This window comes from Manacus candei, unplaced genomic scaffold, assembly GCF_025592945.1.
Source record: "Manacus candei isolate 608988 ecotype Guabito, Panama unplaced genomic scaffold, ASM2559294v1 h1tg000002l, whole genome shotgun sequence".
Taxonomy (NCBI): Eukaryota; Metazoa; Chordata; class Aves; order Passeriformes; family Pipridae; genus Manacus; species Manacus candei.
Genome location: NW_026138050.1, coordinates 2,269,863 through 2,293,172, shown reverse-complemented (window position 1 = coordinate 2,293,172; position 23,310 = coordinate 2,269,863). Strand labels below are relative to the sequence as shown.

At 50.3% G+C, this 23,310-nt stretch overlaps 1 protein-coding gene across 1 annotated transcript in view; it reads right to left on the bottom strand.

Moving 5' to 3' along the window:
* Positions 1-23,310, bottom strand: part of LOC127466615 (voltage-dependent T-type calcium channel subunit alpha-1H-like) — a 119,956-nt gene that overhangs the window by 56,639 nt on the left and 40,007 nt on the right. Inside the window, exon 10 of the mRNA XM_051777599.1 lies at positions 19,820-20,229. Coding sequence (XP_051633559.1) covers positions 19,820-20,229 — 410 coding nt within the window. The remainder of the gene's footprint in view (positions 1-19,819; positions 20,230-23,310) is intronic.

Sequence of the window (23,310 nt, the reverse complement as noted above, 5' to 3'; positions counted from 1 at the left end):
GGGTTTATCTGTCATTAATGTCTCTGCTAAAACTGTGACGTGGAGGAGTTTGTGCTGCCTGATGAAAAAAGTGTTTTGCTGAGAGATTTCCAAATGGGCTCTGCTCAAAAGTAGGCTGGAAACAGAAGGAAAGAGAGATCTCCTGCTCACACCTCCTGATGGATGTTCCCTCTCTGGCTTTGGAATTAAAAATGAGAATTTATTCTCTCAGTCACCTCTACTCTCAGGTTTTATGCCTTCCTCTAAACGGGATCCTTCATGTGGAGCGATAACAGTTTAATTGAAGATAACTGATGGTAATTTTTCCTCCTTTCAATTGACCTACTTGATCTCCTAATGCTCTCTGGAATTGCTTTTACCTGCCTGCTCCGTGGCATGAAAGTCACAGCCAGTAATTCTGCCCCCAACTGCAGATGCCAAATGCAAACCACGCCGCTCCTTCCTGGAGCTGTAAAACAGGACAGGGCTGGAGGGAGGGAGGAGGCTGCACATGGGACACTCCAGCATTAAAATCAGAGCCAGCAGAGTGAATGTTATCCAGCAATGTCCATATTCCAGAGCCACACGCTCCCTGGGATTTTTGTGTCAGTCCTTCAGGTCCGTTTGGCATTGGGATTGGGAAGGAATCCTTCCCTGGGAGGGTGGGGAGGCCCTGGCACAGGTTGCCCAGAGAAGCTGTGGCTGCCCCATCCCTGGAAGTGTCCAAGGCCAGGTTGGAGCAACCTGGTTTAGTGCAAGGTGTCCCTGCCCATGGCAGGGGGTTGGAATGAGATGGGCTTTAAGTTCCTTTCCACCCCAAACCATTCCATGATTCTATGTCTCCTGGCTGGGAGTATTTTCTACAGAAGAAACCCCGGATGCCACATTTTCACCTCTTGCAACACGAGCGACAGCTCAGAGAGAGTTTGTTCTGTGGGATAATCAACCCTGCTGTAGCTTCCTTAGGAAGCTTCCCAGGCAGAAGGTCCCACATGGCACAACATATTTGCAGTATTACTTTCCCATTTCTCAGTTTCATTCAGCAAAACGCAATTTCATTTCAAGCGACATTTCGACGCCAAGCAGGATTAGATCAACTGCTGCCTCCTCCACCCTCCTGAGGGAAGGACCTGGGCAATCTGAAGTCTTATCAGCAGTGGCACACAAAGCTAAAGCTACTGTTCTTGAAAAGTAGGCCAATCAACTGGATTATATCTTGATGGAGGATCACTTGGTGTGACAGATGGCTCAAAAAATAAGCCTTAAAATGAAAGAAAACCCCCAGACTGTATAAAATAACCCCCCAAACCAGGCCAGAAGTGTTCAGGTTTAGTTATCGAACAAGAAGGCACAGGAGGAAGGAGCCAGCTCTCCAAATAACCAGGAGGAATGCCTCCAGCAATGCACCAGAGCACTGGAATAGCTCACCCAGGAGAGATGCTTGAGCGTGGACTCTGCACACTGGTCACACCTGTCAGCCCTAATACACTGATTAGTGCCATGGAAAAACGGGAATATGCCTGAACTGAGGACAGGGAATGTCTCCTAACTGCTCCAATGCTGAGTGCAAGCAACAACCTCCCTTCAGTCCCAGTAGGAATTGTCCAGGACAAAGGACAGCACGTGTGTCCCTCAGGAGGTGCCTCCAGCAAATTCCCTCTGCTCTGCACTGGGGCAGCCTCACCCTCAACACTGGGGCAGCTTTGGGCACCACTGCATGAGGAAGATCTCAAGCCATTAGAGTCCAAAGGAGGGCAATGAAGGTGGGGAAGGGCCTTGATTTGAAGCCGTGTGAGGACACTGAGGGTACTTGGTGTGTTCAGCTGGGGAAGAGGAGACTGAGGGGAGACCTCAGTGCAGTTCCAATTCCTGGGCAGGGGCAGGGACTGAGCTCTGCTCTGGGGGGACCAGGGACAGCACCCAGGGAATGGCTGGAGCTGTGCCAGGGCAGGGTCAGGTTGGATATTAGGAAAAGGTTCTTCCCCCACAGGGTGGTTGGGCACTGCCCAGGCTCCCCAGGGCAGTGGGCACAGCCCCAAGGCTGCCAGAGCTCAAGAAGCATTTGGATGATCCTCTGGGACACAGGGGGTGACTCCTGGGGATGGTCCTACACAGGGTTGAGGGTTGGACTGGATAATCCTTGTGGGTCCCTTCCAGCTCAGCATGTCCTGTGATTCTGTGATTCCAGAAACAGGCCCATTCCGGGTCCCCCTTCCCTCTCCTCTTTGGCAGCTGTGAAACACGAGCAGGTTTCTCTCCACTGCCATCCCACCCCACAAGGGTCTGGTTCCTTTAAGAGCCTCTGGCAAAAATCCAGGGAAATGACACAGCCTGACTCATTCCCATCCATATTCTGGTGGAGTCCTTCAAAGCCCTGGTGGATCCGTGAGCCGTGACATCCCCGAGCAGGGCCTGTGCTCACTCCCATCCAATTTATCTGGCTTATCCCTCACCAGAAAAAAAACTACACTCACGCAAGGAATTACAGTCACACTGCAAAGCTGTTTGTTCTTGACCACTCTCTGTGCTGAACTCAATCACAAATGGCCAAAAATCATCAGCTTAATGCCCAAAAATCAGCTTTGTTTTGCTGGTTAAGCACAAAGAACCCATTTAAAAAAAATAATGTGTCATTCATACTGATTTGTTTTCCTTTTTATACACATATTAATAAATATATTTTTATATTTAGGCTGAAAATATCTTGTATTCCACACTGTTAACTAGAAAAAAGAGCTGCAGTCTACGTTTTCCTTTCAGATGGAAACTGATATCAGGAGCTGGAATATTTAAGAATAAGATACACGCAAAGAATATGGAAATTTGGTACAGCCTCTTTCAGACAACAATGAATACAGACCCTGCCTTAGGGAATCTGCCCAGGAAATGAAGGTTAATTGTTGATTTTCTTTGCCAAAACCCTGCAGCCACATCCACTGAGGGTGAACATGGAGAGAGTAAAGACCCGTTTCCAAACTCTTTGATGCTACTTTAGCAATGATTCCATGATCTTTATCCCCATCCAAACCACTGGCTCAGTCTCTGATAACAGAGAGATCAAAGGCCTTTGGGTTGTCGTTAGCAGGCAAACTCAACAGAGGTTGTTTACTTCACCCGAGCTAATGGCACTGGAAATATTTAATCAAAAAATGGACACACTCTCTCTATTACTGCCAAGATGATTCAGAAGGGGCCACTTAAATCTATTCTGTCAAACCATTACTCATCTCTTGCTAATAGACCTTTATGGAGAGTCCCTTTGAAAAATGCACATTTGTGATCTGTGGGCTCTGCACTGGTATTGGGACATGAAGGAAAACATGACAGAGGACTCTGATGGCAAGAACAATGTAGGGAATGTGTTTAGTCTGTCTCTGACAAAGACCTTGACTTAGTCATCTTCTAAGCTCAAGGAGAGGAGCTGAAGTGGCTTGATGGGGAAATAAGTTCAAGGAGAGGGTAATTCTTCAGAAAAATGTGAGCAATTGTCTCTAACCAACCTCCGAGTGCTGAGTGGAAGAGGCTAAGATTGAAGAAGATTTGGAGAGATTTTCTGAGGTTCAAGAATCTTGGGGTAGAAGGAGAAAACAAAAATGTCAGGTGGACATCAGGAGAAAAGCTGGGGTTGTGTCTCACAGAACAATGGGGTGTTGCCTACCTGAGACTGTGTTCTTGGGACACCAGTGCCTACAGTGAGATTCCAAAAGTCAGGACTCCCAAACTCTTTTTCTAACTCCTAATCCAATATCTTGCCTCTCACATGATCCTAAACATGTATCAGACATTTGGGCACAGGCAGTTCTTTCCGGGTTTCCCTTTGGGATGTGCAGAGACTTTTATGAGTCACAGAATCCCAGAACGGTTTGGGATGGAAGGGACCTTAAAGCCCATCCAGTCCCACCTCCTGCCACAGGCAGGGACACCTTCCACTAGCCCAGGTTGCTCCAAGCCCCGTCCAACCTGGCCTTGGACACTTGCAGGGATGGGGCAGCCACAGCTTCTCTGGGCAATCTGTGCCAGGGCCTCACAGGAAAGAATTTCTTCCCAGTATCCCATCTAAACCTACTCCCTGTCAGATTGAAGCCCTTGTAAATAGTCCCTCTCCATCTTTCTTGCAGGTTCCCTTCAGGCACTGGAAGGCTGCAATTAGGTCACCCCAAAGCTTCTCTTTTCCAGGCTGAACAATCCCAATTCTGGTTAATTCCAATGAACCAGGGACATTCACCCTCTAAATGGCATGAAACCACATCCCACTCTGATATCAGCAGAGTTAATCCTGTCTTAGAGCCTGAGGATGGACCAGGTGAGTTGAGCTCTATTTACTGTGACTTTTATGACACTAGACCCTTGGGTTCTTAGGATCCAAACCACTGCCAGGGTGGGTACCTACATCTTACTACTTTTTCCACAGGCTGATGAAGCTCAGGGACACCCTGTGGGGACAACACAGCCGGGGGAACCTCCAGCCCTTTTGTCTCCCAAGACAGGACTGCACTTGCTACAGTCCCAATTTTGATACAGCTCCTCTGCAGCTTCCAGAAACGCTCCTGAAGAGCTTAAAATTCAAAAGCCTCCTCAGGATGGAAATGATTATCTGCAAAATCCACATCTGTAACCCAGGCAGCAGCTCCTCCCTGCTCAGCATCAAAGACAGCCTGGGAGGGAGCCAGGAGAACAAATTCAGGGGAAATCCACCTTTCCTCCCCTCTAGCAACCCCGAAGCAACCCAAGCAATTGTTACAAGCTCACTTTTGTTCCCAAAACCCCAGTGCTGTGAAGAGCCCAGGGTGCTCCAGCCAGCAGCCAAGGCAGGCAGATGGAAGTTTGGAGCTGCCGAGCTGTTCCTGCGAGTGAATTATTGATCCGTTCTTTTAGCCACGAGCACCAGACTAAAGCTGCAATTAAAACCCATCCACAGCGATCAAAAAAGAAAAAGCAAAGACAAAAAGGTACAAACCCAGAGTCTGTGTTTGCCAGCAGCCTGCAGAGTGTGCAGCTGGAAGGTTACAGCAAGAACGAGCCGCTCCCAGGAGCTCATCACTCCATTTTAGCTTTTGAATTCGAAACACTGAATGCCTTGAGTTGGGAGGGATCCACAGGGATCACCCAGTCCAACTCCTGGCCTTCAACAGACACCCCAATAATCCCACCCTGTCCCTAAGAGTGTTCTCCAAAGGTTCCTTGAGCCTTGTCAGCCTTAGTGCTGTGCCCACTGCCCTGGGGAGCCTGGTCAGTGCCCAACCACCCACCTTCTCCTGAAATCCAACCTTAACCTGTTCTGACACAACTTCAGGCCATTCCCTGGGGTCCTGTCACTGGTCACAGAGAGCAGAGATTGGAGCTGCCCCTCCACTGCCCCTCGGGGGGAAGCTGCAGCCCCTTCATGTCTGAGAAATTTAAAACTAACAACTCCAACCACCATCGTCCCTCTCGCTCCCCGAGACAACAGCAATTTGTTCTGCTGAGGCAAGAAAGGACAAAAGAGGTCAGGAAGGAACTCCAAGGCACAGCTGCCCTTCAGCATAGTTGGATCACTTGGTAATTCCAAGCTTTCACTTCATTCAGCATCCAAGTGGGAGCACAAAGCAGCAGGAGAGCTCAGGGACTCTTGTTCCTCACCAGGTGTTTCTATCTTACAGCTGTTGGATTTTCACCTGGTAGAATTCCTTGATTTCAGTGGAGCCACCACTGAGTTTGGAGATGGCCCAGTGCTTCCACATTTCCACCATCTCGACAAAAAACCCCAACAAAATGAAATTATATTAAACAACCGCCAATATTCAGAGATGACCAAGGATCAATATTCACAGAAAATAACTGTGCTGACTCTGCAATGCATTTCTCTTGTAATATTTATTCCTAGCATTGGGAGAAGAACCCCAAAATCTGGAAAACAGGACTTAAAACTGAAGAGGTGACTTTCCATTGCACTTTTCTCATTCCTTTTGTGTGAACCACCCCTCACCCCCACACCTGCCCTGGATTTCAGTATGTTTTTATTGTTATGGGGACAAAATGGTACAGGGAAGGAAAAAATGTTCACTCGTTCTGATTTTATAGAATATAAAATCACTGCTGAAATAATAAAATTCAATTCTATTAACCCTAATTAAAATTATTGTAATTCACTACCAGCACAAGGCTTGGATGGGGCTTGGAGCAACCAGATCTAGTAAAAGGTGTCCCTGTCCATGGCAGAGGGTGGAACAAGATGAGCTTTAAGGTCCTTTCCAAACCATTCTGTGGTTCTGTGATTATTCCATTTGCGACCTTCTTCCATCCCACAAAAAGTTTTCCTCCTGGCAGTTTTTCCCTGCTGTGGCTCCGAGGAGCAGAAGTGATGCTTCTCCCACAGCAAGAGCCACGAGGAGCAGACACACAGGAAGGGCTGCTCCAACCAGACCTCACAGCTACACCAGCTTCTCCAGGGCTTGGATCCAGCTCCCTGCCCCGGGAGCAGGGCCAACCACCCCCTCCTGAAGGAGCAATCCAGAGAAAAACCCAACCTGATCCCATCCTCCAAGCGGCGATGTCGGTGCTCACAGGAGACAGGCAACACAAGGTTTCATTTGCAGAGAGTGGGAGTGAAAGAGAATTCAAATGAAATCTCCTGTGCAGTGGCTTTAATAAACTAGTAAAGCTCCAACACCAACCGTGTGCAAACAGCGAGCCTTGAGAAGGCAACTGAGCCTGCAAACGCTTCTGCCCTGATGGAAAATCCTCCTCAGGGGTCTCCAAAACAGATAGACCATGGTGAAAGCTGTCAAATTATTTTATGTGTGGGATACACAGTGGATCTCAAGCAATTATTTGCTAAAACCCAGGACTTGCTCAAATGCTCTTGCTGGAGAAGGTGGTGAGTGTTTCCATGGCAATGATTGCCTTGGTGACCATGTGCTGCTAAACCACCCCGACCTTTGGGCATCTGAGCACAGCAAGGGGCTTCCTCCTTTGCTGTCTAATGATGTTTTTTAAAATTTGAGTTCATCCCCGTCCAAAAGTTGTCTAAGGTCTTTGTGCAGAGACAGAGAAGGAGGAATTACTACCCAGAAGCATCCTCTGTTCTCCCCTGCCTCTGGTACCCAACCCTGAGCTAACCTTTCCACCAGTCAGGTGCAAAGCAAGCCCAGCTCCAATCCTGGCTGGTCCTGAGCAGTGCTGAGCCTCCATCTATAGACTAGGAAATCAAGCACAGGAGGCCCAGGAATTCACTAGCCCAGACATCAAAAGCACATGAATCTATCTGCATTTAAACCTTCTAAGAGAGGTCACACTGAGAGACAGTTGTGTTAACAAGGTGAGGAATCGAGCTGGCACATCAAAAAGTAGCTTTGCACAGAAGCAGCTTTCCTCCCAGGTAGGAAATTCATCCAGATTTCTGTGGAAGAGTCCAAAGTGTGCCTGTGTCTCCCTCCAAACAAACTTTGTGCTATCATAAAAGCTTTATCCTGAGCTCACGGAGCAGAAAATTGTTGCATCTCTGCCTTTCAGAGCTTTCCTTCCCAACTTTTATCACTGGACACAAACTCCTTCCGAGGGACCATTGGCCCGAAACCTGATCCAACTGAACCATTACACGAGTTCCTTTTTAAATTTGCACAACACTCTGCAACTCCAAAGTGGTTTCTATGGAGATGCTAAAAAAAAAAACCCACAGAAAACCGGAACCGTACGGCAAAAACTTGGGAGAGCCGGGAGAGAGGAGTGTGAGGAGGGAATTAGAGACCTGTTAGCTGGGGGCTGAGGGGAACAGGGGTGAGTTACAGCTCTGGTGACAGGCATTACCCACAGTGACACCGCAGTGAGCACCATGCAGGGTTTAATTAACTGCAGGCAGCGGGGCATTAACACGGAGAGGAGAGCCCGCCCCATTCCCGCACGGATCAGGGGAGGGAGGGATGTGAGCATTCACAAGGCAGCGATCCCTGGGCATTAAGAGCTTCTCAGAGGAGCCTCTCAGAGCAGCTCTGCCTCCTTAATCTGCACTGCTCAGCAGAGGAGTCCAAACCTTGCAACTTCCTCCTCGGGCTGTTTGAGAGCCGTTGAAACAATCCCAACACACAACGGGAAGGATGGGATTGCTGGCAATGGGTGTGAACTGTCCCAAAGCCCCACTCCATCAATCTCGATGGCTTCACCATTTGCATCTCTGAGATAGAGCTTTCACATCCCATCCCATCTCTAAGGTCCTGCTGGATCAGAGTTCTGGTCTGAACTGATGCCCAGCTTTCCCAACACCCAGGTTAGGTCCCAGTTTGGCTCCACTCATGGAATCACAGAATATCCTGAGTTGGGAGGGACCCACAAGGATCATCCAGCTCAACTCCTGGCCCTGCCCAACAATCCCACCCTGTCCTTGACAGTGGAGCATCCAAACCCTCCTGGAGCTCTGTCAGCCTTGGTGCTGTGCCCACTGCCCTGGGGAGCCTGGTCAGTGCCCAACCAGCCTCTGGGGGAAGAACCTTTTCCTGAGATCCAACCTGACCCTGCCCTGGCACAGCTTCAGCCATTCCCTGGGTGCTGTCCCTGGTCACAGGGAGCAGAGATTGGAGCTGCCCCTCATGAGGAAGCTGCAGACCCAGATGAGTCTCCCCTCATTCTCCTCTTCCCCAAGGTGATTCAGCCATGGAAAAGTCCATGGACGTGGCAAAAATGTCATATCTTGTGTTCACAACATGACCTGGAGCCACACGGAGCCCCAACCTGAATTCAGTGACCCTAAAGAGACACAGCCATGAGCCCTAAGCCTCCAACAAGGCCTTCCACACCAAGTACACTGTTCCCAAGTACATTTGAGACTTTCCAGACAGACAAAAGTCCTGTTGAAACAAAGGCTAAAAGCTATTTTGCCTTATTTAAGCAAATTTCCATTAAAATCAAGCAGCCAGGCTTTCACACTTCAGCCTGTGCAGACACAGGAGGGAGGGAGGACATGGGGACAGTGCAAGTGTGGCAGGGGACACTGAACTGCCCAGACTGCCCTGGTTGGGGCACAGGCAGAGCATCCCTGCCTTCAGCCACAGGAATCAGGACATCTGTTTTTAAGAGAAAACACAATAAATGATCTGGAGCATCTTCTACCTCCTGGTGAGTGGTCACCCCTGGGATTTGAACATATGGCTGCAGCAAGCCTGGTTAGTGCCAGCCTGATTCTTTAACTATTAAACCATCCCCTCAGGCTCTGTATCCTGTATTTTCTGTGTGTATCATACAAGGGAAAAAGAATTTGATTTGGGGTTTCGAGAATTTCAAACGAGGATACACAATTAGAATAGGATTTGCTTCGGATCATGATGAATAACCCTGGGCTGGAGAACCTCAGAAAATATCTGTTCTTCGCTCGGCTGTGAGGGCACAAAGCCTTCTGCAGGGCTGTTTTACATGCTTTCCCCAGAGCCCAAACTTGTTAACCTTCATTTCTCTGCATGTTTTCAGAGGAGTGACAGCTGCAGCCCTAAATACAGCATTCAGATTTCATGTCAGAGTTAAAAAATCCAATATGTATGAAACCCTCTGCTATTACACACTGACTGGCAAGGAGGGGGGGGGAAAGGAGTGGGAGGAAACCCAGAGCGTTAAATCATTTCTGAAATACAAAAGGACTTCTGCAAGCTCGGGTAGGAAACATCCTCTCCACTGTTCACTGGGGCAGCTTTACCTGTCTGTTAGTCTGAGCCTGCCTGTCCATCACTCTCCCACAGCTTAAACTCAGTCTCAGTCTCAGGGAGAATCTGTGCTTGGGAAAGGAAGGAGCTGAGGAACATCCTCAGCCATCCAACTCCCCACGCTGCAGCCAGGGGGTGATTCCTGCTGCTCTGGGGGGTGTCTGGATATGGTGGGAGCCCAGTGGGAAGGAAGGGATGTAAATAACATCATTCCAGCCTGGAAAGAGCGGGCACAGTTAGGGAAGGAAGAGCAGGGAAGAAGAGGAACGGGAATGCTCTTCTGGCAATCTTTGAGAAGTGCTTTGGTGGGTTGTGCTGTCCTTGGGGAAGTGGGGAGCCATCCCCCCATCCCCTCTGGTTCGAGGTGCTTCCAGAGGCATCCACAGCTCCTGACAGTCCTCAGCTTTAACTGGGATTTCTGGCACTGAATCCCCCTGCACTTCCACGCTCTGCAGCTCAGTCCCTTGTACTTTGGCACCACAGCAGAGGATCCCTGCCAGCCCTCCAACGTACCATATCAGTAGTTCTGCTTTAAAGACATTCAAGATGCTGATCTCTTCTCTTGGCAGCTTCAGGAGACTTTAGCACAAGTGAGAGACCTTCTGCAGCACAGCCCCATAACACAGGCCACTGGCAAGGAGATAATTGCCCAGCAACCCACGCTGCTCTGGCCTCCCTGGCTCAAACTCATTTCCACAAATGACTTCAAACTGCACTCCCTGCACCCCTGACCGGGACAAATGATGCTCACAGGGTGGATGTTCTGCCTCTGAACCCTTCAGGAATAAAAAAAAAACCTCTGATTCTCTCCAATGTCCCATCCTCTCCCTGTGGTTTGATTTATTTCCTTTCATTGATTGGATTTGGGGCAGCTTGTAGCTGAAAAATTCCTGCCTGCACTCTGGATAGCTGAGAGTAAGGGGAACACAGAGCCAGGGCTTTATTGCCCTGATCCCATCACTAAGCTCCAGGTAGAGCTGCCAGGAGCAGCCAGCACACTCTGGCTTCACAAACCCCCTCAATCCAAACAGACAAATCCATGTATAGTCATGCCCAGAGTCAGGGAACTGCAGGGTCCATCTGTCTGCAAAGTCAATTCCCTTTGGAGTAGAGAAAATAAACTACTTTTCTTTCTGCTGCTTTCTCCAGGGGCACTGGACTAAAAAGTTTTGGCTTTGTCTGTGTGTGGGACAAGGAGAGGACAAGGACAGGGAGAGAGGAGGTATTAATATGTACAGGGATCAGGCAGGAGAGAAAACTCCTGAGAAATTCCCTCATGGGGGAAAGAATCCAAGGGGGCTCCTGCCCCATCCTCCTCAGTGGCAGAGTCCCTGCTCTAACAAGCTTTACCACTGATGCTCCAAGGCCTGGGAACAGTGTTTTTCCCAAATTGGGAGTCAGGCTGTCTTTAGGGCTGTAAACCAGACAGAGCAAACAAAAATAGAGCTTTAAAAGAATGCATGAAGGAATGCCAAACCTCCCTCTTTCTCCAGCAAGAGTCTCGCTCCTTTCAGATGCAGTTTTCTCCCCCCCTCCACCTCTCAAAACCACTTATAAAAAAAGCAGCCCCATCTGGTAACAAAAGACCCAGTAGGAGCTTTCAAGGAGGCATTTAAAGCTTCATTCATAATTGTGGGAAATCTCACTGTCCTGGGTGGAGAATCCTGGTTCAAACCCGAGGGAAATTCATGGCTGGGATTGAGGGCAGCAGGGAATGTTCCTGGTTGGTTCTGTGCAGGGTGGTTCTCCCTGGTGGAAGGTGATAGTTTGCTACTCTGAGCACCTTTAATCCTCTGCCTGCGGGGGGTTCAGCCAGTTCTGCCTCTCAGCTCCAGAGGGATGATGTACAGGACACCTGAGCAATGCCACAATCTCCACACTGAGCTTTCACCCTGAATTACCAGCATTTCATACACTGCCAAGTACAACCCCCCTTTCTGCCCAGGTGTGGCATGGCTGGTTTTTTTTACATCTTCATAACATTTGCTCAATCAAATCTATATTTTAAGCCTTTCTGTGTTCTCCAGGTCTGCAGAGAAAGCAACCATGCACAGGGAATGGCTGGAAGTGCACAGAACTATTAAATTAAACAGGATCATTTCCTTTGTTTCCTCCCAGCTGGGAACCACCATCCACAGGCACAGTCAGTCCATGGCACAGCACCAGCAGGTTCTGCCCTCCCCATCTGCAACCCCCTTGTGTCCACTCCTGCTGCATTTGGGTTCAATGTGGGCTCTAAACTCAGTTCCAGAGTCTACCTGCAACTTCCAGGCACATCAGGAAAAAAATTCTTCCCTGTGAGGGTGGTGAGGCCCTTCAGGTTGCCCAGAGAAGCTGTGGATTCCCCATCCTTGCAAGTGTCCAAAGCCAGGTTGGATGGGGCTTGGAGCAGCCTGGGCTGGTGGAAGGGGGTTGGAATGAGATGATCTTTAAGGTCCCTTCCCACCCAAACCATTCCATGATTCTATGATATAAACTGGTCCAGGAGAGGTGCAGTGCTCTCTTCCCATTCCCACTGTTACTGTTACTTGCAATGACACAGGATCACAGAATCATTCAGGTTGGAAAAGCCCTCCAAGATCATGAAGGCCAACCTTTGACCAAACACCACCAGCCCACTAAACCATATTTTGAACCATTTTCTGAACACTTCCAGGGGTGTGATCCCACCACTGCCCTGGGCAGCCCCTTCCAGTGTTTAACCACGCTTTCAGGGAAGAAATTTTTCCTGATATCCAACCTGACACATCCAGCAGGCCCTGCCTGGGAGCCCCACATGGCAGGCTGATGTGCACAGAACAAAACACACTCCTTGCCTTCCAGACCAAAAATCCAAGGAAACACAAGATGGATGCAGACAGCCCAGGGAAGTGTCAGGAAACAAAGCCATCCCCTGCTAACAGCAGTGTTCCTGGCAGACCAGCAGCTCCATCCCTCCTGAGTCAATCCAAACCACTCCTTGCTTCCCACCACTCCAGGGCACGATCCTCTCCAAGCCCTGCCAAGCCTAAGCACGTTTTCCTGCCCCCACGGGCTGTTTGACTGTCTCAGGCTTTTCCAATTCCCTCTCTGCTGTTCTCTGCTGTCCCTGCTCTTGTCCCAGCTGGGAGGATGGGAAGCTGCTGCCACGTGCTTGGGTTGCTCAGAGGGACCCGGGCTGGGGCTCTGCACGTTGCCTGAGGGCACAGTGATGTCTCTGGAGCTGCTGGTTGCAGCTGCCACGAGCCACACACTCCAGCTCCTCCTCGAACTCGCATCTTGTCATCGCTCAGACAAGGGACTTGCTTTGGAGCACCCGATCAAAGCCAAGCCTCTCTCACAAACCCACTCCCAGATGAAAAGAACGGAGCTGGCAGCCAGCAGGAAGGCACAGACTCAACACACAACACCACTCTCTGTTTGGGAAAAGCCACTTCCTTCATGCCGGGGTCCCTCTGCCCGGCTGTGCCAAACCTCCCTGTCCCGGAGCACGTCAGAGCCGCTGGCACACAGGGCTTGAACCGGCCGCCCCTGGCTGGGATTTACACGCATTCCTGATGAAATGCAGCTGGCAAAGTGCACTCTGCTTTCATTCTCGGGGCTGTGCTACACTTGGTTTATTTTACCTGCCAGCTGAAATGCAAACAGTCTGTCTGCATTCCCCACGTCCCGGCCCGCTGCCATCGCGTGGGGCTCGCAGGGCTCGGGAGCCTGGCAGGGCACTGAGATCTGGCTCAGCTGAATCACTGCATGGCCCAGATGGAAGAAACACAGCTGGTGGGTCCTGCACCCTGCAGGGCTGGTCCTGGTGCTGAGCACATCTCCAGTTTCCACCCAGCAGCCTGTGCTGGGAAGGCTGTTCCTGTCACCTGCTTGTGATTTATGTGGCCAATCCCCCACCACAGAGAGCAACTAATGGCACAAGTGAGGGGAAGGAACCGGTGGGAAAACGTGCCCACAGTTCCACAGGGAATATGTGAATTACTCCCCAGGCTAATGAGCACATCCATAGGAACCAGCCCAGACTGCAAACCCCCCTGTTGTTCTGCCTCTCCCCCGACTGCTCAGCATGTCAGCACTCCCTGAGTTATTACCCTCACTTTCTACACTGGAGAGGTGCTGTTCATGTCTGCTCAGAGGCACAGGAATGGAAGGATCTCATATGCTTTCCCTTATATAGTAAAAAAAAATATACCAAGAACATATGATCCAAGAGAAGGAAAACAGAGCAGAGGAGGAGTCAGTTAAACGAGAGGAGAGAGTAAGACAGAGAGGAGGCTCCTTGAACACCCCTCATGTCAGGCTCCACACCCTTTGCCATGACAGCTCAGGTCCAGCAGACAGTGATTTAACCCTGAGCCAGGGTTAAATCTGCTTTTCCACCCTGCTTTTACCCAAAAATATTTTGCCATCAGTTCATACCACCCTGTCTCTGATCCTTGATTCCCTCTATTGTGGGAGTGAACCTTGCCAGCTGTAAATGCTGCTGGACCTGGGCAGCTTTGCAGCCTGAACTGTGCTGAGGGATCCCCAAACTCTTCCTGACCTGACAGAGGGTCTGTCTGAAGAAAAAGGGGGCCTGGAGAGCAATAAAAACATGGTATAATCTTGGAGCACAAAAGCTGGAAAATGCCCCTTCCTTTCCCAAGTTCACCAGACAAAGCCCTTCTCTTCCCTCCCAAGAGGTGGAGGCAGAATTCAGGTTATCACAAGTTGTTTGTTGAAAAAGCCAAATTTCCATCACTGTGTGTGTTCTCCACTGACCAAACCAAGGCTTGGGAAAGCCCCCTTTGGGACCTCAGAGAGGGAGCAGGGAAGGGACAGCCTGGGATGCACCTGACACACCACAAACACATAAACCAAAGGACTGCTAAGGGCAGAATAAGTCTCCCATCATTTAGGCAATAAGCACAAACACATTGGGTGGATTTTCTCATCCCAGGTTGGACTGGGGGAATCTGTTTTCTTCAAGTCCAGCCAGTGTGTGAGTTCTTAAAATTGGATCCTGCAGCAATTTGGAAGAGTGAACAAGTTTTGCGAGCTGAAAGCGAGAATCTCAGCCCAGGATAGTATTTTATTGACTCACAACTCAAAAGGAATTTAAGCAATTTGCTTCAAACGCTGCTGAAAGATTCTCCTCTGCTTTCTGAGTAAGTGCTGAGCTTTCCATGCCAAACCAATTTTTCAAGGCAGAAGTGACAAATGCTGAAGCAGGACGTCACTGGAGAAGTGAGTTGCTACTTTAAATCACACAGAATTACTTTTACTCCAGAATAACAAAATGTGCTGCTCAAAACCAATCCTTCTCTCACTCTGACAAGCCACGGACCACTGGGTGCCCCTCAAGGTCAGCTCCAACCTGCTCCAAAGGCAGCTGCTCCGAATGGAACAGTCCATGGATGAGGGATCAGAAAAGCAATTAAAAGCTCTTTGAACAGCAATAGCTCGGAACAAATACTAATTTGTACTTCTCTTCTGAGAAGTGAATGTAAAATAGCATTTCTAGTGCCATTTGATGTAAATTGAGCCTTTTATGTGGAATCATTACAAGTATCAACAGCTACTTCAGCAAATTCCTCTGGGAAGCCAAGTGGGGGGCTCTTCTTACAATTTAAACCTGAGGTGCTCCTGGGTGATTTCAGAGCTCCAAAGGGGTGACACCAGCATTTCTCCTGGACAAATGAAGGACTCTGTCCTTGCGCTGGATAACCACGGAGCTGGGAATCAAGGAAACCTAAGAAGCAGCAATTATTTCCTCAGAGCAGTCAGTGAAACTGCTCCTGGGACAAAAAGGAGTCACCTTTCAGTGGCTGGAAACATCCTGGATATCCCTGTCCCAAAGGCATGGCAGAGGGGATGCCTCTGGAGTGCACTATTCCTGCTGGGTTGCTGCAGTGCCGTGGCACGTTCTCAGCCACTCTGGAGAACTGTCAGCTGCAATGAATGCACAACAAAATCACCCAATGTACTGAAATTGCCTGGAAGATTAATGCAAGGATTGCCTTCTGCTCTGTACTTGGCTTTCCTCAGCTGTCTGAGGGCTTCAAATAAATAAATAAAGCGCAGAAGGAAAAAAAAAACCAACCAGGAATTCCAAACCAGGCAATTAACCTTTGGAATCCAAGTTGGGCTGCTGTTAATTAAGAGCATCCTGGAAGCTCCTAATTCCCAGCTGTGTCTGAGGTGCAGTTGGAGCAGGAGCTGCCTGTGAACCCCAAGGATGAGCTGGGCAGGATCTGACTGCTGCTAATGACTGGAATCCCAAAGAAACTCTCTTCCCATCAGCAGCTGCCTCCTGCCACAAATGGGATGTGCTGCCACTAAATCTTTATCCTGCCTCGTGAGAAGAGCAGGAGCACTAAAGGACAGCTCTGCAAAGCACCTCCAGCATCTCCTCATCTTTCTGAGTGTCAGCCACTGTGTCCATGGCCATGGGACAGGATCCTGGGCCTCAAAGGGAATTACAGGGTTGGAAACAATGGTTTTAAACTGCCAGAGGGCAGGTTTAGATTAGATGTTAGGAAGGAATCCTTCCCTGGGAGGGTGGGGAGGCCCTGGCACAGGTTGCCCAGAGAAGCTGTGGCTGCCCCATCCCTGCAAGTGTCCAAGGCCAGGTTGGAATAACCTGGGCTAGTGGGAGGTGTCCCTGCCATGGCAGGGGCTTGGAATGAGATGATCTTTAAGGTCCCTTCCCATCCAAACCATTCCATGATTCTGTAATTCTACATGGGCTACATGCATTAAATGGGGTGGTGCCAACCACATTAGCCAAGAGCAGCCAGAGTAGCTGTGTGAGCAGTGCTGGGAGCTTCACATTCCCATAAAAACATATCCTGAAGCCTTGAGGAGATCTGGATATGGACAGGGCTCTCAATCATCTGGAAGTCACCCTCCTGTCTTGCCAAGGGGTGCTCCCAAAGCTCTGCTACAGCACCCACGTCCCCCTGCCCTGTGGTTACGAGAAGGGCCAGAAGCCCACCAGGTTTTGCCTCCAGCCTGGCACCTTCCAACCTCGATTCCCTCACCCAGAACACATGGACAATGATGCTCCATTGCCTCAAGAGGGCTCCGTGAGACTTCTCTGCAGAGCAGTGCTGTGTCCCAGGATGAAAGGCAGGATAACAGAGGACCAGCACTGCTGTATCTTCCTCACCATATGTTGTTCAGAACCCCCCACCCCTCCCACACACACAGGATCGATGCCTTGGCTATGAACAGCACTCGAATCAAAAAGTGTCTGTGCTGTGCCCATCTACTTGCAAAGCCACTGATGACTAGGAAGTCTGACAAGCTGGAAAAGAAAGGCAGGAAGCCACCAGTAATTTTTTATAAAAGGGATTTGGCATTTCCTTACAGACAGTGAGGTTTGGGGAAGGCTTTTCTGTGGCTGCTGCACTGGTTTGTTTGCAGCCCAGTTTGATAGAACCAGTCACTGGCTGAAAATAACTGGCAAAAGTCAAGATCAGGGAACCTGCTTGAGCTGCTTCACCCAGAACAAATGGTGGGGAGTATTGGTGGGAGAGTGTTGCCCAGAGAAATTGTGGATGCCCCTCCTCTGGAAGTGTCCAAGGCCAAGTTGGATGTGGCTTGGAGCAACCTGGGCTAGTGGAAGGTGTCCCTGCCCATGGCAGGGGGTGGAACTGGATGAGCTTTAAGGTCCTTTCCAACCCAAACCATTCTGGGGTTCCAGGATTCTGTTTTGCAGGGATTCAGGGCCCAGGAGACCCCTTCCCGTGGTGTTGTCAGCAGGCACAGAGCACCAGCTCCCCAACGGGAGCCCCTGACCACTGCTCTCGGGTAACACTGAACAGCTTGGTGGGAGCAAGGAAAACAGAGGGACAGCCACAGAGTGCTCCTAAATCCTTACGCCTTGGGGAATGGCCTCTAGGTTTGCCCTTGGGAGGGTGGAGAAGGAGATGTGGCAACACCCACACCTGGTTACAGCCCGGGGAAGGCTCACACCTCGCCTGGTAGGACCTGCTCTGAGCAGAGGGACCGGGCAGCATCTGCCACTCAGCACAAAGCTGTGCTGAAAGTGTTTTTCCTGGCAATGCTCATGGCTTACCCAAACAGAGCTGTTCTCACCTCCCCTCCACCCCAACACCACGCTGTGGGGCTGGGACACTTGGCTCAGGCACCTCCTGACCTCCACACAAAGCAGCCCCCACCCTGAGCCTCGCAGCCAATTCTCACACGAGGGGGGCTGAGGGTTCCCAAATCACCCCACTTTGCCACAGCAGCCCCGGATTTTCCTGCCAAACAATCTGGGAGCCCAGAGCCCTTTCCTATTGCTTTTGGACAGCACCTCATCCTCTGGGACGCTGTTGACATGGACACCTCACAGTTTGGGTGAGGTGTCACCACACTGGGCTCTGACAGCTCCACTTATCCTGCTGTGTCCCAGGGACACTTTGCAGTCAGGCACGTGGAGGAACTTTTACAGGTCTCACTTCAAAATTCCTCCCTTTTTATTGGGCCCACACTGGGCAGTGCTGGTGGGAACCTGATGCTCTGTAGCCAAAAGCTGCAGAACCTTTATTGCCATTGGCTTTGGGATGGTTGAAAGCAAATCTTTTACAAGGTAAAACCCAATATAAACCTGACAGCTGCAGCTTTCCTGTGTGAGCAGCAAGGATGTAATTATTACAATTTACCTTCATCGAAGTGATTGTGGACACAATCCATGCAATCCCTGGGTTTTCTCACTGCTGCCTGCCTAAGGTTTTCCCCCAGCTCCCATCACAGCAATATCCAAGGCCTGACAAAGCTGTATCCACCTGACAAAAGGGTATCCGTGCAGAAATGCAGCTGCCAAGAGGAATGAATGGTCTATTCAGGAGCTATTGACAAGGTGTATTTCCCAATTTTAAAACTAGTGCAACAACTAAGCAGACAGGAAGCCGACAGCGACAGCTCTATCCTTGTTGGGTTTGGACACTCTCTGCTGGAACTCTGAACCAATTTATTGTTGCACACCTGAGGTTTGGGTGTTTTAGCTGAGCACTGGCTTTTCTGAAAGAAAATATGTCTCAGCTCGAAATATGGGGGTTTTAAAGCACAGGAGTGGAGAGAAAATCAAATAGCAGCACTCTAGGGGATTGTTTGTCACGGTCCTGAGCAGGACTTAATCCTGGGAAATGATGGGAAAGATAATGCAGAGCCTCTTGTCCTGCCTTTGGATGTATTATGCTACTCAGCCTGCCTTTCCCTCCTCACTCCTGAATGGAGAGACCACGGAAGAGAGGAGGAACAGCTTCATAAATAACTTTGACCTGTTCCTGATCCTGCAGTGAAGATTTTGGGGGAGCACTGGATGAACCTCTGACTATCCACCTCCCAGAAGATGAGTACAAGGATCTCCTGGCCTCACTGGGATGCATTTCCTGCACCTGATACAGAGGCGGCACAAGAAATTCCAGAGAAAACGGTTGAAAATAACCAGTTTTTTCCAAGAAAGAAAAGCCCAGAAGAACATAACCTTCCCAGAGCGACCAACTGGAGATACTCAGATGACTCACCTCCCTTCTCCCACTGCACAGCCCCTCCAGCCTCCACCAGCCAACAAGGACAAGCTGTCCTCACTGCCAGCACCGCTCTCTGCCATCACCACGTTCAGACTGGGAAGAACAGCACAGCTTCTCTCCAACCACTTAAGAAAAAGGCCTACTTGCACCCTGTGAGATCAAAGTAAAGGTTTTGGAGCCCTCAGGGAGAAACTAACCTTTGTTTATTGTTCTTTGCTGTTTTAGCACTGCCTGATAGTTCGAGTCTTTATTTAAAGGTCCGGGATCAAAGAAGAAGTTTCTGCACGGGTTGTCTGCACTGCCAGGTCCACTGTGCACCACCACCACCGGACCAAAGGGGTATTTCCACCAGAAAAATTCGTGTTTACGTGAATAATTCAGAGCCAACAAGCAGCCAGGCTCTGAGCAGACATGGCCAACACACACATTTAAGCTCTGTACACCTCAGAGCTAAACCCCTCACCCCTCACTCTGCCAGCCCCCTCCCAGGCGCTCCACACGCCAAGGATGACTCTGCTCATCGTGCACACACAGGACCAAGCCTTCGGTCCCATTTGGTGCTTCCAAATGGCACAAAAATCACTCATTCCTCTTCTGACACGGCTCTGAAGAGTCACCCCATGCCACGAAACCCCCGGCCCTCAGATCTCCCCGGGGCAGCGCCGCCCTCACCTGCTCGTGGTACTCGATGCCCATGCTCAGGGTGTTGATGAGGATGGCGATCATGATGCCCCGGTTGAAGTACTTGCTCTCCACGATCCTCTTCAGTTTGCTGCCAAAAGCCTTCCACAGCTGCACGACCTTGTTCCTCTCCTTGGGTTTCTTCTTCTTCCTCCTCCTCCTGCCCCTCTGCTGCTGGAGCTGGTCCCGGTGGTCGCCGTGCCGCAGGTCCTGCGTGAACTCGTAGACGCCGTTGCTGTCGGAGTCGCAGCTCTCGGAGTCGCTGAGGGCGAACTCGGGGTCGTCCAGGAGGCTGGCACAGAAGGGGCAGTCCTGGAGCTCGCAGGTCAGGGTGGGGCCGGGGGGGCTGGACAGGGGGGCCGTGCTCAGCCCCGACAGCCGGCTGGGTGTGCGCCGCAGACCTGCAAGGGACACGCGCACCGTGAGCCACCGCGCCGGGACACCCCGCTCTGCTCTGCCCCGGGCAGGGCAGCTCCTGCCCCCTCCTCAAACTAACTTAATCACGGAATCGTTCAGGTTGGAAAAGACCTCCATGACCGCCCAGACCAACCTTTGACTGAATAACACCAGCCTGTTAAAGCACGTTGTGAAGTGCCACGTCTGCTTCACGGGGCTGACTCCTGGTGGTTCTTGGAGGTGTTTTCTGAACACTTCCAGGAATGGTGATCCACCACTACCCAGGGCAGTCCCTTCCAGTGGTTAGCCACTCTTTTAGTGAAGAAATTTTCCCTAATATCCCACCTGAACCTTTCCTGGCATAACTTGAGGCTGTTTCCTCTCCTCCTGTCTCTCGTTCCCTGGGAGCAGAGCTCAAATCACCCCCTCTCCCTGGTTCCCCCTCCTGTCAGGGAGTAGGAGAGATAGAAACACTTCCCCCCTGAGCCTCCTCTTCTCCAGGCTGAGCCCACTCAGCTGCTCCTCATTCTCCACACCCTAAAAAAGCTCCTTATTCTCCACACCCTAAAAAAGCCTTCCAGCCAGCCATCTTACTGAGCAGCTCTGGTTTTGCCTCATTTTCCCCTCTGATTTCCTTTCCCCCAGCCCTGACACTCACCCTCTACCCCCTCCAGAGCATGGCACCCATTCAGTGCCCTGGGCTGAGGGAAGGCTGATGGACACACCCCTCTTTTTCAATTATTCCTGATTACCTCTGCCCAGGCTCACATCATCAGTGATACCTGAGAGCTATCAAGCTGCTACACCCAATTTAGCTTCCAACAGTGCTTCCATTTAGCTCATAATGAGGAGGGAGAGGGAGGAACGGACCAAAGGTGGCTCCAGACCACAGATCACAGCTCCGGGAGTCACGTAGTCCCCTCAATCTCCTTCATCCCTCCTTCAGCCTTTAATAAAGCTCAGGTGAATTCTTTGCTGGAGGCCCAGGACTGAGTGTTCAGGGTGTTTTAAAATCAAACACGTTGCCACATGTTCTGCAGTGTGAGGAGAAATCCTGACTGCCCTCGTGGAGCCACGGAATGGAGAAGACAGGGACAAGTGTAACGAGGATGATTTGGGTGGAATGGGAACCAGATTTTATTTCCTCATATTCAACATATAACAAATTCTTAGTTTCCTCTTATTTAGGAACCGAGTTCTTAGTTTCCTTATGTTTTGGAACCAGATAGTAATGGCAGGGGGGAAAAAAAAACCAACATAAACACAATACTGGGAGCATGGGACCCTTCCCACAAAATGCCATTTAAGCACCAGTGGAAGTTTTCCTTGAGATTCAGGGAAATAAGTCGAGGGGACAGTTTTCCCCCATGACAGGTTCATTAAGGTTTGAAAAGAACTCTAAGATCATTGAGTTCAACCATTAGCCCAGCACCATGTTCACCACTAAACCATATCCCTGAGTGCCACATCCACATGCTCCTGTCTGGAGATTGGATGGGGACCACTTGGATCGGTTTTGGGGAGTCCAAGATAAAAGCATTGGATGCCCCTGGCTCTGGACCCTGGAAGGTGGAGCTCACCCAGCAGGAATGCTGATTTCAGCCACTCCTGGCTGAGCACATCTTTAAAGAGGAGGCAGCACCAAACAAAGCCAAAGCAACCCAATCACTTGAAAACTGGGTTGTGACAAGAGTCAAAATACATTTTACTTGTCTGAACGTCACAGAGACATCACTGACCTTCAAAACAGCCCTGAAAGCCAGGACAGGCCTCCTGGTAATACATCAAGGACACCAGGAGGATCAGGAATATTTCCCCCTTGCTCAGCCTGCAACAGCACTGCACTCCAGCTCCTGATCAGGACTGGTCCAACATGGAAAGGCTCAGCACAGGCACAGTAGATGGACAACAGAGGGAAGGGGCTTTCCAGACAGCTTTTAATGCTATCAAAGTGTTAAAAATTATATGAAACGCACTGGCGCCACAGATGTCTTCAAAATACCAGAGTCTCCTTGGCTGCCTGCTAAAATAACCTCCCAGCATTGCAGGGCACGAGAACACAGAGGAACAGCCTGTACTTTCTGCTGTTCGAATCCACAACAAAAGGAGGGAAGAGAATACTCTCTCCCACAACTGCATCTTTCCCAGCAGACACCAACCTTGTTTCCAGCTGGGGCTGCGAGTGCCCTGGCTGCTAATGCCTCCTTAATGCTCTCAATTATCACTTCTGGGCTCTCCTTGCACAAGTCTTGCAGTGAACAGACTCTGCTTGTTGACTTGTAAGAGGAGAGAGGGAATTAAGTGAATTTGGGCAGCTCTTTGTTTGCCCAAAAAGGCTGAGACCAGGAGGGCTGGGAGAGCTCGTGAGCCCATCTCACCTTCCCCACTGAGAACTGGGTAGGACCTCACATGGCTCCTTTGCTGAGTTTAGGGATGGAGAAACACGAGTTGGGACCTGTGTCTGGCAGAGCTACACCCTCAGGAGCTGCTTTGTTTGGCACCAAAGATCATCCTTGAAGCCTTGAAGTCACATCCATCACCTCTGATCTGTGAAGGTGGTTGTGGCGCAGAAGTGAATCTGACTCAGCCCTGTTGGGTTGGGAAGGAGGGTCTGGAAAGAGCCAAAGCCATGGAGGGGAAGAGCTGGGCACTGACACGTGGCAGGACAGGGTCTCCAGATGGACCCAGCTGCCTCCCATCCCTTCCCAGCCCCTGTGCTCCTCAGGGGATGGATGAGCAGCAGCTCAGCAGCCAAGATCAGCAGCATCCACCCCTTCCCCCACTGTGACCACACTTCTGAAAGAGACAAAACAATTCCAGGAGATTTGTTTAAAGCATTTTGGCATCCTCGGGGCCGAAATCCCTCTGTGAAAAGAGGACACTATAACTGCATTATTAATAACAACTCAATCTAATCTCCAGCTTTCAAAGAACCACCGCAGGCTACGTGAAAACCTCCAAAATCCCTGAACTGGTCCTGGGATATCACAGTTGGGACTGAGATTTGGGGCTTTCTTCTCCTGAAGACCCCAGGAGCAGCTCCCCTTGCAAGCACGAAGCTCCAAACCCCTGACTTCACCAGCTCT